The 18,462-nt window shown below is 34.7% G+C and overlaps 1 protein-coding gene across 5 annotated transcripts in view; it reads left to right on the plus strand.

Annotated features, from left to right (window-relative positions):
* The first annotated feature begins 52 nt into the window (after window positions 1-52).
* im:7151449 (complement factor H) overlaps window positions 53-18,462 on the plus strand; it is a 33,107-nt gene continuing 14,697 nt past the window's right edge. For all 5 annotated transcript variants that reach the window (XM_030135401.1, XM_030135402.1, XM_030135404.1 and 2 more), the window contains exons 1-5: window positions 53-275; window positions 6,731-6,916; window positions 7,038-7,137; window positions 10,683-10,753; window positions 13,606-13,788. In XM_030135401.1, coding sequence (XP_029991261.1) covers window positions 194-275; window positions 6,731-6,916; window positions 7,038-7,137; window positions 10,683-10,753; window positions 13,606-13,788 — 622 coding nt within the window. In that variant the 5' untranslated portion in view covers window positions 53-193. The remainder of the gene's footprint in view (window positions 276-6,730; window positions 6,917-7,037; window positions 7,138-10,682; window positions 10,754-13,605; window positions 13,789-18,462) is intronic.

Consider the following 18,462-nt stretch of genomic DNA (forward strand, 5'->3'; position numbering starts at 1 on the left):
ATGTTTGTGTTTGGCTTGACTGCGGAGTGGAGCTGTGGAGCGACATAGTGGGGGTGCGTTCAGGGGCCGGGTCACAGTGTCTGACAGCAGAGCGGCGGCAGGGTGGACAGCAGCTCCACTCTGCTTTCTAGACACGCTGGAGTAAAGTCACGATCCGGACCAGGACTTTGGGCTCCCTCTGCTCCTCCCTGACATGGAAGTTTTCCTGGACACTCGTGGGCTGCGAAAGATGAGAAGTGTGCTGCTGATGTGTCTGTGCGTGGTTCGAGCCGCAGGTCAGTGAACGTCACTGTCACAGTCTCTGTATAATGAGATAATATTTATCAACGCTCAGGTCACATGAGAGTTAGAACATTCAGACCTGAACATGTATTTTACATATTTTAGTTCAGGTCTCACAAACCAATATGATCTAAAGTGGGTCGGAACATTCAAATAATAGAATAATAACCTACATAAAAAAATTAAATTCTCTGTGTTTGAGTTAAAAAGTTAAACTATATAATGAAAATCTATCAATTATGATAGTTTATAGATTTTCATTCTATAATTTTACATTTTATTATTATTATTATTGGGTTTTTTTTGGGTAACACTGTACTTGAATGTTTATAATGTATTAAGCACACATTCATAAGACATTATAATGCATTATAAAAGTCATTACAACAGTTTATGATCATGTACAACAACTTATACCAAGATTAATAAAGTATTATAAGTGTAGGCATAATGTATTATAAATTCAGCTTTCATAATGTTTTATACATCCATACCAAAGTGACAACAGTGTTTGTAGGAAGAGTCTCAAGTCCTGGATTACAGAACACATTCTAACCATCATAACTCTATCCAGTTATAAAGACACACAGAACTGCTCTGACATGTAGTTTCTGAAACTGAATAATGCCTTATAACACAGGTGTCAAACATGCGGCCCGGGGGCCAAATCTGGCCCGCCAAAGGGTCCAGTCTGGCCCGTAAGATGAATTTGTGAAATGCAAAAATTACACTCAAGATATTAATAGTCAATACTTTTACTTTAGGGGCCATATAAAGCCCTACTTTGGTCTCTAGTGGGTCAGATCAGTAAAATACTATCATAAAAACCTACAAATAATGACAATTCCAAATTTTTCCTCTGTTTTAGTGTAAAAAAAAAGTGAAATTCCATGAAAATGTGTAAATTTACAAACCAGCCTTTCAGAAAAAATATGAAAAACTAGAAATGTCCTAAAAGATGTAAGTGCAATTTTACTAATATTCAGCCAGTTACTAAAATATTTTGTGTATTTGCAGATCCATTGTGGTCTGTAAGTTGGAATGCATGTTTACAAATGATGAGCACAGGCAGAATATAGTTAAAATTGCATGTATTTTTTTTTAATAAATGTCAGTTTTTTCATGGTTGTTCATGTTATTCACATTTTTAAAAGGACAGTTTACAGATGTAAATGTTTCCTTAATGTAATTTAACTTTTTTCACTATAAAACACATTGAAATGTTTGGAGTTGGCATTATTCATATATTATTATGTTATTAATTTACTGGTCTGGCCCGCTGCAGATTATATTGGGAGGATGTGGCCCCTGAACTAAAATGAGTTTGACACCCCTGCCTTATTAACATCAATAATAAGTTACAGGAGTACTGATGATATTATAACATAAGTATGATGACGTATGAGCAGTATCTGCTGGCTCTAAGAAAGGTGTAAGTCAAAAATTATACATCACAGTGTTCTTAATAACTCTTTATTTTGCAAAAACAAAACATTAAAAGAACAGAGTCAGTAAATAGAAGTATTACATGTTGCTTTGTACATAAATAAAAAATAATGTGGTAGCTCTAAATCTTTGTTAATTCAATCACATACTTGTTTTTTTTTGTTTTTTTTTTAATAAATATGAAATCCCTAAAATAGATGGGTACAGAGACCAGTGACAAAACATAACAAAAGTTCCCCACCTAAAAAAATAAATTCCTTCACACTGCTTTGGTATGGATGCATAAAACATTATGAAAGCTGAATTTATAATACATTATGCCTACACTTATAATACTTTATTAATCTTGGTATAAGTTGTTGTATCGTGATCCTAGTATTGTGATTTGTATTGTATCGCCAGATTCTTGCCAATACACACCCCTACATATAAGACTGGTTGAACTCTGTATGATATGAGACTGGGTTTTATTCCTGTCAGACAAATGGTTGTTCTGTACTCTGTGTTTGGTCTGTTTGGTCAAGGACACATGGACACCTGTGTTCGAAAAGAGGTGCTTTCTCACAGAAGTTTCTCACAGAAGTTATCTCTTCCTGTACTCCCAGATATTCCTGCCTGGCACAGACTTTTTTTTATTAGTTTCATATAAGAGACAATGACCGACTGTAATCTTTGTACACTCCTGCAGACAGCTTTTGCCTCTGTATGATCTGTACCTTGGAGCTCCAATTAACCCTTTCATGCATGAATTGTGAGAACCTTATTCAAGATTTTTTTCCTCAGTGTTTTTATTCCTCCTAACGCATAATGTGATCAAGTTTTTTTTTTTCAATGGAGTTACAAAAATATCCATGCATTTAATTTTTGAACAAAAGTAACATGTTTGAAACCCAATATCAGAAAGTGATATGAAAACAATGAAATAAAAACATTTTTAATGCTGCTAATCTGATGTCTTCTCACATTTTAACATATTCTAATACTAGTAATTACTCACTTCATGGATAGGCCTGTAACAGTACATGTACCAAACCGAACCGTTTCGGTACACACCTGTTCGGTTCGGTACACAGCTGTACCGAAACGGCACAGTATGTTGAGAAAAAGAAAAAGGAACAAAAGACGTTGTTTGATGCGGAACTTCAAATCCGCGCAAATTCCACACGGACATATTGAAGGACGCGCACATTGACCTGAAATATGAAATAACAGCTGATATAAGGTTAAAAAAAACAACAACAACAACAACAAATATGATGTGAACCTGGAAGGAAGAGACTGGAGACCCTCTGCCATCATTACAGTCCCGTTTGGGATCAGTTCAGGTCCCGGTGAAAGACAACAACGAGGAAAGAGACGTTAATAAGACAGACATTGTTTGGCCCCTAGGAACTACGGTAGTTCTAAAACACTTACACTAGCTCTGCCTGTCTGTCTGTCACACACACACACGCTGTATAACAGAGGAATAGAACCCAGGAGTTGGACGTTGAAAGAATATAAAGTTTCACTTTCGTTTCACGCCAGCATTAGTTACGTTAGTTACTCCGACCAAAAAAACCCCAAAAACATCCCCCCGACAAATTGCACCCTGCACGCACACACGCACGTACACAAAGTGGCCAAAACAGTTTGTTCTCTGTCCTAAAATAAATAATTTGGTTAATTTTTTGTTGTCAAAGTTGCTCTTCAGTTAATTTAAAGAGAATACCAGTTTGTCCTCTTGTTAATGTTGCACTTCATTTGGAATTTTATTGGTATTTTTATGCAGATTGTGAACTGACAGAACTGTGATTTGATTTTTGTTGTTTGTTCAAAACTACCTGTCAGGGAAAAGTGCAATACTAATGTTTAAAATACATTTAGTAATATTAATAATTCATTTTATTTTCTATTTGATTTATAGCAGCAGAATTATATTCCTGTTTTTCTATATTCTATTGTGTCCAAAAATTGGGGGAAAATTTTTCAAAAATTCATAAATGTATTAAAGACATTTTGAGGGGTTTTCTTTCTTCCCCCTAAAAACGAACCGTGGCTTTCAAAACCGAAAATGTACCAAACCAAAAATTTTGTGTACCGTTACCTATTCAAGGAGGTAATTTGCAAAAAAAAAACTTCTTGTCTAACAAATAACAATTGATTTACACTAAAACATGCTACTGCAGATCAGGTTTATCAAGAACAGCAAAGTTACAGTAATGGTATGAATGTCAGTGTATGGGATGATGCATAAGTGTCCACTGTGTTGGCTGATATGGAACTAAAACAACAAAACCCATGAATATACAAGAGAACAGCTGGAAAATAACTGTCCACTGGAGTGACTTATGCATGAAAGGGTTAAAATACACAGAAAGACACTGATCGTCTAATGACCTTTTTTTTTTATTCTGAGGACAAATGAGCAGAGTATTTTTTTCCACAACAGCTGCATGTGGCCCCTAAAATAATTCGCAAATTCATCCCATCCCACCCTTTGGCGGTCAAATTTAGGCCCGTGGACCATATGTTTGACACCTCTGATATAGAAGTTTAAAAAAACAATTCGGTCACAATAATCTGCACACGTTTTGAGGACAGAAAAATGTAATTACATCCTATTTACATGCATTTTGTTTAGTATAACCAGTGACTATATATAAGTAAGACCGTTTATTTAGTTCAGCTACAGGTGAGTATTGAAGAAACATGCCTGTGGGATTAACTGTCAGGGCTTGAGATAAATGTTGGATATTTTAGAAACGTTACTTGGAATCTGTCAGAGATAAGGAAGTTAAAATAAGAGGATGCCAACATCCACTGCAGACTGTCCAGAAGTCAGCGCCTGCATTGTTCATCAGGCTGCTTTTGGACCACTTCATTTGACTTAAGAGCAGCTCTGCATTCTTTCCACTGAACCCAAAAACCTCCTTGTGCATTTTGCATATTTACATATTGAACCGTTTATGCAAAGAAGGAGAATTCAAGATTGCCGATAAGAGTAGAACCATTTATTCACGTACTTTTTGTCGGATGAACTGATCGTTAGTGTGCAACATAACTCAAAAAGTTATGGACAGATTTGGATGAAATTTTCAGGGTTTGTTGGAAATGGGATGAGGAAGAAATGATTACATTTTGGTGGTGATCGGGGGTGGGGGGGGCCCACGGGGGGGGGCACTGATCAGCCTTGGCGGAGGTCTGCGCTCTCCGAGTGCTTCTAGTTATTTATAGGTTATTAGGATAATATTTTACTGGTCTGACCCACTTGAAATCTAATTGGACTGTATGTGTCTGTATGTGGAACCTGAATTAAAATGATTTTGACACCATTGATTGATAATATCGTCAGTGTAATTTTTGCATTTCACAAATTTATCCCGCGGGCCGGATTGGAGCCTTTGGCGGGCCGGATTTGGCCCCCGGGCCACATGTTTGACACCTGTGTATTAGACTGTTAGGTTTAGCTTTTTTTACTGACAGGAGACACATCATCATGAATGATTTTAAAATGAAAAGGTACTGTAGGTTTAATGTTTAATGTTTGAAAGCATCCCCATTAGCTCCCACCAAAGTGACAAGCTAATCTTCCTGGGGTCCACACTGAAGGACAACACAAAACACAGAACATAACAATACATGATATGCATGACAATCACAATTCACATTATTACTAATGCAAATCTAAAAATAAAAACCATTATTAACATCATTAAAAACATAAAACATTTAAGCTATCTACAGAAAAACAACACACTTTATCCTTTGCTGCCCTTCTAGCTCGACGAGCAATCCTGTTTAGATGGAGGGATGCTTTCCCCCCCACTCATGCACAGTGGTTCGAAGACATTATGTCCTGCTTAAAACTGGAGAAAATTAGATATTCACTCCAGCAATCAAATGGGAAATTCCAGAAAGTGTGGGGTCCCTTCCTAAAAACATTCCAGACCCTGTAAATGCTTGACTTTTAAGTGCAGTTTAATAATACTACTTACTCCATACTTACTCCGAGCGCAGGTTTTTGTCATGATAGTGACCCCTTATTATGATTTCTAGTGCACTGGCACTGACTAAGGAGGGATTATTTTATGTAGTTTGTTGTTTGCTCTGCTTTGCCTTTTTTTTTTTGTTTTTTTTTTTCTTTCTTTTCTATGGTGCTAGTTGTGTTTAATTTACACCTATGCTTACTTAAGATTTCTTCAATGACCATTCAGCACTGCACTTGTATTTTTTCTGAGAAAACTTCAATAAAAAGATCTTGATCAAAAACATAAAACATCATTAGAAAAATATAGGATTAGTTATTACATTCATGAGTTGGATGAAAAATAACAGAAAAATAACATCCACTCCCTCCAAACATAACCTGCTCAGATATTTAACCCTTTCATGCATGAATTATGAGAACCTTAGTCAAGATTTTTTTCTTCAGTGTTTTTAGTCCTCTTTAGGCATGAAAAAAACAATACGATCGAGTTTTTTTTTTTTTCTATGGAGTTACAAAAATACCCATGCATTTAATTTTTGAAGTAAAGAAACATGTGTTTAAAACCAAATATCAGAAAGTGATATGAAAACAATGAAATAAAAACATTTTTAATGCTGCTAATCTGATGTCTTCTCACATTTTAACATATTCTAATGCCAGTAATTACTCACTTCATGGAGATAATATGCAAAAAATAAACCTTCTTGTCTAACAAATAACAATTGATTTACACTAAAACATGCTACTGCAGATCAGGTTTATCAAGAACAGCAAAGTTACAGTAATGGTCTGAATGTCAGTGTACGGGATGGTGCGTAAGTGTCCACTGTGTTGGCTGATATGAAACTAAAACAACAAAACCCATTAAAATATAAGAGAACAGCTGGAGAATAACTATCCACTGGAGTGACCTATGCATGAAAGGGTTAAATAGTGCCTTCTCAGATGATACTTGAAAGATGGTTTACCATTCAATGATGATTTACCTGTAGGTGCAGTTGATGTTGATGTTATCTGTTTCTCTTTTTCCAGCCGACTGTCCTAAACCTACAGGAGGAGATAACATGGTCTTAACTGATGCGTCACATCTGATAAATGAGTTTCCCATTAACACTGAAGTCACTTTAGAGTGCGCTAATGGATACACTATAGAAAGCGGCTCCGGGATTATAACATGCATTGATGACAAGTGGACTGAACCAGAGCTCATCTGTAAAAGTGAGTTTTTATTTTCTATGACTCTTCTAACATCACATCAAACTCAATCTTCTGTTGTTTTGGGGATTTCACACTAAATGCCAACATGATTCAAGTTCTGCTGTTTGCCTTTATTTTGTAGAGAAAGACTGCGGGGACCCGAAACCTCAGCCACATATGAGCTTTGACCTGAATGAGGGCACGCTGTTTAGTGCTGCAGCAGAAGTCACCTGTGACAAAGGGTGAGTTAAGATGTGAAAGGCATGAACTCGAACCATGTCATAGAATAGAATAGAATAGAATAATCTCTTTATTGTCATTGTACAGGTACAACGAAATTAAAAAAGTGCAATCATCCTACGTGCCATAAAAAAAAGTATAAATAATACTGGGTTACAAAAAAATGTTTTTTGCAAGTTGTCTAGGTTTTTTCAACTGAATTAGGACCATTTTGCACCGCTAAATCCAAAAATGACATCCGTTTTTGCTAATTTGATTTGGAAAAATTTGATCTTCTCACAAAATTGATTACATTTTTGTGACTTTATCAGTTGATTTTTTTAATATAGTTCTCACCCAAAATAGGTTTTAAGAGAAAAAAAATCATTTTCTAACAGGATGTATTTATTAAATGTTACAAACTGTAGCAGAATACGTCAGGCTTATTTTTGCAAGATCTTCTAGTCGAAGCCATTTCGTTCACCTGTAATATTAAAAAAAACATTAATGTTGTTGCCAAGCACCTTTTCTGTCATTTTTAATATATTGTGGTTATTACTGATCCAGTTTGGACCAGGCTGTTATTACCTGTAGTTTCATAATAATGGACCGCCAATTTTGTTTTCTTTTTCCTGTTTTGTTTATTTTTAGAACACATTTGTGCTAATTCAAAGAAATATTGCAGGTTTCAGATGCACTTTTTGCATTTCTTAGTTCTCGTAATGGTGAGGCCAACATGCTCCCCAAAACGTTAGTTAGTGCCTTGATATGTACAGCAAGTCGACAGCAACTCAGCTCATTTGTCTTTGTAATTAATGCTGTTGCAGAGAAATATGGGGGTTATAATGGTGTACCTTTGTCTCATACATTTGTTTATTGAACTGTAATAAAAAAAGGAAAAAAAAAAAAAACATTAATCATAAATTGGCAAAGGTAAAATCTTCAGAACTCATTTATTGCAAGAAATATGAAAGAATTTTGTATGATATGATGTGAAAATGCCCATAAATGTAAGCAAAAATGTTAAAAAGCCAATGTGTAGCATAGTTCAGAAAGTTGACCTGATTGAGCAAAATTAATGTGATTTTTGGATTCAGCACACCAAAATTATCCTAAATCAGCTCAGAAAACTTCAACAATAAATTTGTTGCTGACCAATGTAATGCATATAAAAGAGTATAAAACTAAAATATAAAAGAAAAACCCTGATGGCATAAACATCAAAAAAAAAAAAAAAAAAAAGCAGCATTAAAAAGAGAGTTACTAGAAGTATAAAAGACACATAAAACATCATCATATACTCTGGACAACATTCAGCATTCCACACAATTAATTAATGTCCAGCAGTATTCAGTGCAATTATGGCCCTGGGATAAAACCTGTTTTTTAGATGGTTTGTGCTGACCTTTAGTGTCCGCAAACGTCTGCCAGAGGGTAAAAGTTCAAAAAGTGGAAAGCCAGCGTGGGTTGCATCTCTGATAATATTCCGCACCCTCCTGAGACAGTGGGAACTGTGGAGATCCTCTAGGGAAGCAAGGGGGCAGTCGGTGGTCTTCTGGACCATGGTGATGACCCTTTGGAGCGCCTGTCTCACATACACTTAGTTTACAGTAGATAGTTGAGATCATGCACATTTTACCCATAAGGACCCAGTGTGACTTTTGTGTCAGTTCCCAAATTAATTTTTCTCTCTATTTAACCTTTCCTAAGTGATTTATCACCATTTATTATAACATTGTCCTCTGAATTTTGCATTTTTCCAGTGAAAATCATCTGTTTTCCTATGCTTATCTGACTGATCATGTAGATGTTCATAAAAGCTCAGAGTAAAGTCAAAGGTTATTGTATCAAAACAGAAAAAATGGAAGAAATAAATGATTTTTTCAGTCAAATCTATCATTAACTGAACATAAACCAAGTACACTGCAAACAAAAAGTTGAGGATATTTTTAATATTTGGACTTTTTTTTTTTTTTTTCCAGTTAGGATTCTTGCATAGCGCTTTTTACTTTATTGTGTGTGAATTGAATTGAAACACATTTTTTTAATGACCAGACATAGTTTTATTTACAAATGGCAAAAATTACCAAAAAAAAAGATTAAAAACAAAAAAAAAAGAAAAAGAAATATCCTTAACTTTTTGTTTGTAGTGTGTGTCCATCCACTGCCATTTGTCAAACTCCATGGGTTTAACTGGTGAATCAATGTTGTAGAAGATGATGGGGTTTCCACGGTAACTGTGGAGCCTCTGAACGTCCAAATGGGTCATATCTGATGATTACACTGGGTTACAAAAAAATGTTTTTTCCAAGTTGTCAAGGTTTTTTCAACTGAATTAGGACCATTTTGCACCGCTAAATCCAAAAATGACATCCGTTTTTCTCAGTCGCGTCAGGTTTTCTTGCTAATTTGATTTTGAAAAATTTGATCTTCTCACAAAATTGATTACATTTTTATGACTTTCTCAGTTGATTTTTTATATAGTTCTCACCCAAAATAGGTTTTAAGAGAAAAAAAATCATTTGATCACTTGATTCCTGTTAGGTACAATGGTGTATTCACCGCAAATGTAGCAGAATACGTCAGGCTTATTTTTGCAAGATCTTCTAGTCGAAGCCATTTCATTCACCTGTAATATTAAAAAACCCGTTAATCATAAATTGGCAAAAGTAAAATCTTCAGAACTCGTTTATTGCAAGAAATATGAAAGAATTTTGTATGATATGATGTGAAAATGCCCATAAATGTAAGCAAAAATGTTAAAAAGCCAATGTGTAGCATAGTTCAGAAAGTTGACCTGACTGAGCAAAATTAATGTGATTTTTGGATTCAGCACACCAAAATTATCCTAAATCAGCTCAAAAAACTTAAACAATAAATTTGTTGTTGACCAGTGTTATGAAAAGATGACAAACTGCATTTTACACCAATTATTTACATGGATTGACAGGATTAGTGGATCGACAGTTTAGATCAATGGGTGCTTTTGGGTTAAGGAGGAATGTCACTGTTTTTCTTGATGCCATTATGGTTGTATAGTTGTTATTGTGTTTTATTGTTAATTGTGCATCATGTATGTGTTTTATGTTGTTTGGACTTTGTATGTCTGCTACCATGACCAGGTCTCCCTTGCAAAAGACATTCCTAATCTCATTGGGACTTCCTGGTTAAATAAAGGCAAAATAAAAAAAAAAAAATAAGAATGAAGTATTTCTATTTGCTCTGTTGCCAATTATTACAAACCATACAGTCCAGCTGGCAAGTAGATTTAAATAACCACAGCCTGTACAAGGTAGAGTTACTAATGGAAAGGGTCTGTAAGGAGAAAAGTTGCCAACAAAAAGACAAATAGAGTCATTGCCAGAAAGTGTTACGTCAGAGTTTCACTGCGTATGAATGTTCTATTTGCTAACTTTGAGAGAAGTGTTGATACATACTTCATCCTTGACTAAACTCTGTAAGAATTTGCTTCAGGGTTGTGGTTCTATTTCACTGACACAACAAACGTATGACTGCTCAGTGCTGAGTCTGTCTTTAAATAAACGCTTTATGTTTCTTTGTCTTTCAGTTACGAGACAAGTGGATCGAGCCACATTTACTGCTATAATGACGGGTGGAGGGGGAAACCCAGATGTGAAAGTAAGTGTCTCGGAATTTTATTTATTTATTAGTCAAATCATATCGTATCTTTTCATATTTGCAAATTAAGTCATCCTTTGCTTTCATGTATATGTAGAAGTTTGTTTTTGATTTTTTTTTTTTTTTTTTTTTCATGATTTCTTACTACCTGTTTTATTTCTAAGTACCAAGGTTATTATCGTTAACGAAAACTAACGAAATGACGAAAACTAGAATTGTTAAAACATTTTCATTAACTGAAATAAATAAAAAGTATAATTAAAAGAAGAAAATGATAACTAACTGAAACTGTGTTGTGTGTTTACAAAACTTACTGAAACGTATAAAATTCTGAATAAAATTCCTTTCGTTTTCGTCTTTGTCAATGTCGGATTGATATAAAATCGATTTATTTTCCTCAAGCAATTTTAGCTGGTGGTACCATATGATACTTAACGGCCCGTCACTTCTTGTCACTTGTCGTTTAGTCGTCTTCTCCGAGGTTACAGCAGTTTTGGATTTTTCATTATAGTTTAGTTTTATTTAGTTTTGACTTTTTTTCTTTAATTATTTAGTTTTAATTAGTTTTTAGAGCAGGTTTGCTAGTTTTTATTAGTTTTCGTTTTTTTCCTAAATGCTTAGTTTTAGTTTAGTTTTAGTTTTTTCATATCTTTTATTCAAATAAATCCCAGACAGGACTCTGTTGCTTTCTCCCAACTTTAGTCTCCATGTTTCCAGGTAGAGTGGGGACCAGAAGACGACTGGAAACCACAAGTGACGAGAAGTGACGGACCGTGAAGTGTCGTATGGTGCTGCTAGCTAAAATTGCTGACATTCTGACAATCCGACATTGACAAAGACAAAAACGAAGGGAATTTTATCCATAATTTTTATACATTTTAGTTAGTTTTGTAAGCACACAATACAGTTTCAGTTGGTTATCGTTTTTTCTTTTAATTACAGTTTTTATTTATTTCAGTTAATGACATTTTTTTTCAATTCTAGTTTTCGTCATTTCGTTAGTTTTCATTAGCGATAATAACTTTGGTCTTCTCGTCCCCACTCTAAAGACTGCTCTAAAAACTAATTAAAACTAACTGAATTAGAGGAAAAAAAAGTCAAAACTAAATAAAACTAAACTATAATGAAAAATCCAAAACTATTATAACCTTGCTAAGGACAAAGTAAGATTACTTTGTTTTGTGCATATTCGAAATCAACTGAAACTAACAAAAAAAAAAAAAAATCCAAGACAAATTCTTCAGTACATTCCAACAACAACAAAAGCTATTTTTCAAGAGACGTTTCTGTTTCCCTCTGTTTGTAACACTGACACAGCTGCAGTGCATGGTATCTTTGTGAGTTTGGGGTTTCTTATCTGTTGTGCTTGTGCCTACCAAGGTTATTATCGTAAACGAAAACTAACGAAATGACGAAAACTAGAATTGTAAAAACATTTTCATTAACTGAAATAAATAAAAACGATAATTCAAAGAAAAAACGATAACTAACTGAAACTGTATTGTGTGCTTACAAAACTAACTAAAACGTATAAAATTCTGAATAAAATTCCCTTCGTTTTTGTCTATGTCAATGTTGGGTTGATACAAAATCAATTTATTTCCCTCAAGCAATTTTATTTGGTGACACCATATGATATTTAACGGTCCGTCACTTCTTGTCACTAGTCGTGTAGTCGTCTTCTGGTCCCCACTCTACCTGGAAACATGGAGACTAAAGTTGGGAGAAAGCAGCAGAGTCCTTTCTGGGATTTATTTGAATACGACGGCGAAGCTAAAAGATATAAAGAAACTGAAACTAAACTAAAACTAAGCATTTAGAAAACAACGAAAACTAATAAAAACTGGCAAACCTGCTCTAAAAACTAACACTGGGTTACAAAAAAAATTTTTTCTGCAAGTTGTCTAGGTTTTTTCAACTGAGTTAGGACCATTTTGCACCGCCAAATCCAAAAATGACATCTGTTTTCTCAATCAGGTCAGGTTTTTTTTGCTAATTTGATTATGAAAAATTTGATCTTCTCACAAAATATAATAATTAATACTAAAATAAGATTGGTAAGCACACTTTATGAAACTTGTGACTTGATTCCTATTAGGTACAATGGTGTATTCACCGCAGATGTAGCAGAATACGTCAGGCTTATTTTTGCAAGATCTTCTAGACGAAGCCATTTCATTCACCTGCAATATTAAAAAAAAAACATTAATCATAAATTGGCAAAAGTAAAATCTTCAGAACTCATTTATTGCAAGAAATATGAAAGAATTTTGTATCATATGATGTGAAAATGCCCATAAATGTAAGCAAAAATGTTAAAAAGCCAATATGTAGCATAGTTCAGAAAGTTGACCTGATTGAGCAAAATTAATGTGATTTTTGGATTCAGCACACCAAAATTAGTCTAAATCAGCTCAGAAAACTTAAACAGTAAATTTGTTGTTGACCAGTGTAATTAAAACTAACTGAATTAGAGAAAAAAAAAGTCAAAACTGAATAAAACTAAACTATAATGAAAAATCCAAAACTATTATAACCTTGCTAAGGACTAAGTAAGATTACTTTGTTTTGTGCATATTTGAAATCAACTGAAACTAACCAAAAAAAACAAACAAAAAAAAACAAAATACAAATTCTTCAGTACAGTCCATCAACAACAAAAGCTATTTTTCAAGAGACGTTTCTGTTTCCCTCTGTTTGTAACATTGACACAGCTGCAGTACGTGATATCTTTGTGAGTTTGGAGTTTCTTATCTGTTGTGCTTGTGCCTACTCTCTTCTTGTCACACCAGTCAACACAGTTTACATCCCAGCTATGTGAATAATTAGTTTTTTCCTGTCTGCTTTCTCAGTTGTAACGTGCCAAAAACCCCCGGAGGTGACCAATGGTGAAAGTACGTGGGACTCTGCAGATGACCCAAAATATGGGGAAATTGTACAATATGTCTGTAATGAAGGATTCACTCTCACTGGGGAAGATAGTATAATGTGCACTGAACATGGTGAATACAATTCTGATCCTCCTCAATGCCAAGGTAAGATCGCTTCATCTGTGGTTCTACTACTAATCTCATGTTAAATAATCATAATTAGTAGGAGGCATTTTTTTTAAGACATCATTTACTAACATACTTGACATGATCATAGACCATTTTCCAGATTAAACATAATTTTTACTGTCTTTTAGTTGTTGTTTTTTTTTATATTACTTCAATCATAAGTTTTATTTAGTGTTCGTTTGTTTGTCTTTCTATGAGCAGAATTACTCTAAAATGGATCAACTTACTACATTTTGGAGCAGATGTATAAAATTTGATTTGATTTAGTGCTTTATTCCAAACATGCATTGAAATTTAACATAAATGCAAACAAGCAAACATAAATAACACTGTGTTACAAAAAAATGTTTTTTGCAAGTTGTCTAGGTTTTTTCAACTGAATTAAGACCATTTGGCACCGCTAAATCCAAAAAAGACATCTGTTTTTCTCAATCAGGTCAGGTTTTTTTGCTAATTTGATTTTGAAAAATTTGATCCTCTCACAAAATTGATTACATTTTTGTGACTTTATCAGTTGATTTTTTTATATAATTCTCACCCAAAATAGGTTTTAAGAGAAAAAAAAAAAAAATTTCTAACAGGATGTATTTAAGTGTTACAAACTGTAGCAGAATACGTCAGGCTTATTTTTGCAAGATCTTCTAGTCGAAGCCATTTCATTCACCTGTAATATAAAAAAAAAAAACATTAATCATAAATTGGCAAAAGTAAAATCTTCAGAACTCGTTTATTGCAAGAAATATGACAGAATTTTGTATCATATGATGTGAAAATGCCCATAAATGTAAGCAAAAATGTTAAAAAGCCCATATGTAGCATAATTCGGAAAGTTGACCTGATTGAGCAAAATTAATGTGATTTTTGGATTCAGCACACCAAAATTATCCTAAATCAGCTCAAAAAACTTCAACAATAAATTTGTTGTTGACCAGTGTTATGAGAACCCTAGTCGAGATTTTCCTGAGTGTTTTTATTCCTCTTTAGGCATGAAAAAAAACAATGAGACTGAATTTTGTTTTTTAAATTAACATATTTTTCATGGAGTTACAAAAATGTCCACTCATTTGGACACCATGTGATTAATTTTTGAAGCAAAGAAACATGCATTTAAAGTGTAAAATCAGAAAGTGATAAACTATGAAACAAAAGCATTTTTGATGCAGCTCATCTCATTCTCAGCTCATTTTCTCACCATTTATCATAATCTAATACTAGTTCTTACTGACTTCATGGAGATAATATATAAAAAAAACAAACTTATTGTTTCAGAAAACTGTTAATTACAGTCTAATAATAAACAATAAATTTGTTGTTGACCAGTGTAATAATACAAATATCAACAATCATAACAATCTTAGACAGAAGAACAGCACAATAGTTCCCCTTTTCGGGAATGTAAAAGCAGACAGATCCAGGAGAGATTCTTTTCACTTTTACTAAGATTACACGAGATAATGCGTTTTATTGAATTAGAGCGTCGAGGCCTTGGTGGAGGTATGTGCTCTCAGAGTTCCCTTCTAGGTGTAACTACATTAGGAAAATTGATTCACCGATACTGACGTGAGACTCAGTGAACATCTGTCCTCCTTTTTTTTATCCTATTGATTTAGTCCACAGGTGTCAAACATGCGGCCCAGGGGCCAAATCCAGCCCGCCAAAGGGTCCAGTCCGGCCCTTGGGATGAATTTGTGAAATGAAAAAATTACACTAAGATATTAACAGTCCTTTTAGTTCAGGTTCCACATTCAGACCAATTCAATCTCCAGTGGGCAGGACCAGTAAAATACTATCATAATAACATAGAAATAATGACAATTCCAAATGTTTCTGTTTGTAAATGCAAATATTTTCATGTATTTACACTAAAACAAAGTATAATTTCACCAAAAATGTGAATAACCTGAACAAATATGAACAACCCGAAATGTCTTAAGAGAAGTAAGTACAATTTTAACAATATTCTGCCTGTTACTAAATGTTTTGTGTGATTGTAGATCTACTGTGATCTGTAAGTTATAATGTACATGTGTAAATGATAAACTGAGGCAGAATATTGTTAAAATTACACTTATTTTTTCAGTTTGTTCATGTTATTCGCATTTTTTGAAAGGATACTTTGTAGATGTAAACCTTTTCATAATGTAAATTTACTTTTTCGCTCTGAAAAAATAGAGAAAAGTTTAGAGTTGACATTATTCATATATTATTATGTTATTATTTACTGGTTCGGCCCACTTCAGATCTAATTTAGGTGAATGTGGCCCCTGAATTAAAATGAGTTTGACACCCCTGATTTAGTCGGTTATGTTATCACCGCATTTAGACCAGTCGATGGCAGTGAGTGTTTAGACTAGAGTACATTCCCTGGTTGTTCAAATGAACGAGGACGACATGTCAACCAAAGCATGAATGTTACGTATCTGTAAAATATGTCGCTGCTCTGCCAGTGGTTTTCAAGTTCCATACGTCAGCGTGTCTGAGTATTTCAAAGAAGTCTCGTGTCTCTGTGAGTTGATTTACAAACTTGGTCTAAACAGATTCAACACAGTGGCTGTCTGTAATAAATCAGTCTGAAAAATCCATCTGGTATGCTTTGCAACTTGTTGTCATGTAAAGCATACGTGATTTGTGTTTAATTTGCTGAAACATGCAAAACCACAGACACGCTTAATTCTTTCCAGTCGTAATAGAAGCATAAACAAGTTCTGTGGATCAGTAGAGGCTCTGCAGCAGATTGTTTGTCTGATAGGGTAATTATCTGCAAAGAAATGAATTACAAACTAAATTCTGGACATCAGGTGGCACTGAGGTGATATGAGGACATTCGCTGCTGCCGTGACTGAAAATGCTCAGTTTTAACCCTATAACGCCAAACGTATCCTACTATATAATGCACGTTCAGTGTTCGTCCGATCGATGTTGCAGCACAGGAGGGCGTTTGTACGGATTTTCCTCAGTCTTCACAGGCCCGATCGCCACCAAACTCGCCAAATGAATAGAAACATTACCCGACTATCTACTAGGCACAATTTTATGTCCGTATTCAAATGTTGCCATGTTGCCATGTTGTTTTGTTGCCATACTCCATTTTCGGAAGCGGTTATGCTGCCGTTCATTAAATTTCTACTGCTAGCAGATGATGCTACAATGTGAAGGCTGCAGTTCACTACCGCTGTATGAATTTAATCATGCTTGACAGGCCAAACTAATACATGCTCTTCCCTTCATGCCTCACATGTTGGCTCAAATTATTACCTGCACAATGCATGGTTAAATGGTAGTTTACAAATGGATAGTGGTGGTACACAAGTTCTACTTATCATGCTATTGTACAATGGCACCACAGGTATAATGCCACTAGTCATATTTGATACATGAGTTTTGAACAGTGGCGGCTGCTCGTCTTTCAGAGAGGGGAAGCTCATTGTCGGCTTACATAAAAAAAAAGTCAAGTTATTTAAACATAAATTCGGCCCTCCGTTCCTTGTTAAGAAAATGGTCATATCGTACCAAGTAAACAAGAAAACGTTGAAATTATGTTAAATTGAAACAAGGAAGTACAATGAGTGTGTTTTATTTACAGTGCAAGAAATGAACGAGTAATTTCGTAGTGGTTTCTCTCTTGATTTCACAGCAGAATGTGTGACGGTATTAAACTGAACTCTGTCAGTGAAGGAGTAGATCTCAAAATAGCTGTCAATCAAACAGGATTCAGCCTTTCGACTGATCCTCCAATCAGCATGTGTAATCCTGGTGTCCAGCCCGGCCGAGCTCCGCCCACAGTTCCATTCATCCCCAGAGACGCCCGGCGTCCAGGGGCGGGACAACATCGTGGCATTTATCCAATTACCGTCCAGTTTTGAGACAATGAAAAAAACTGTTCCACTCAGTCCCATTGAAGTGCATGGACGCTGAGCGTCTACGGGCAAATGCACTGAGCAGAGATCGAATGAGAAAACCGAGACACGGGAATGTATGAGAAGTGAACAACATCCAGTCCGCTGATTTGTGATAAAGCTGACTCTGAATGAACTTGTCTGTGAGATGAACGTGTTCTAACACATTTGTAGTCAATGAAATGTCAACACAACCGTACATATTTGACCATTTAATTTTCGTAATTTTAGGGGAAGCCGGGCTTCCCTTGCAGTCTATGAGAAATCGCCACTGGTTTTGAAGCCCTCTACATGATCAGTGTGATATTTTTTTTCCTGAAAAACCTGACGTATACAATTAGATACATGCAATACACAGATGAGGCATATATTCACCAGAGGCCTTTCCAGTCACACTACAAGATTAAATTAAGAGGAAGAAGGCTGAACTTTGCCAATTTTGAAAAGGAATTACCAATTTGTTAGACATGTTTGTGTTACATTCTGTTTTTGTTTGTTCAAAAATAATAATATTTGAGCATTGAGACCTGATGTATCAAATATGATACAAAATTGAAACTCATACATGGAAATTGGTATTTGAAAAAATTTGTTTTGGGTTGTTCAGAAGGACCAATAAAGGCTCCAGTTTAAAAGAACTGGAATTTTCTGTCAGTTATTTATTTAATGGTTCAGGCTTTACAGGGTTAATATGAATTTTGCATCTTCTCAAAAGATCCTTCATGTCCATGCTCATTTTTTGTCGTCCGTTAAC

The sequence above is a fragment of the Sphaeramia orbicularis genome, chromosome 5 (assembly GCF_902148855.1).
Source record: "Sphaeramia orbicularis chromosome 5, fSphaOr1.1, whole genome shotgun sequence".
NCBI lineage: Eukaryota > Metazoa > Chordata > Actinopteri > Kurtiformes > Apogonidae > Sphaeramia > Sphaeramia orbicularis.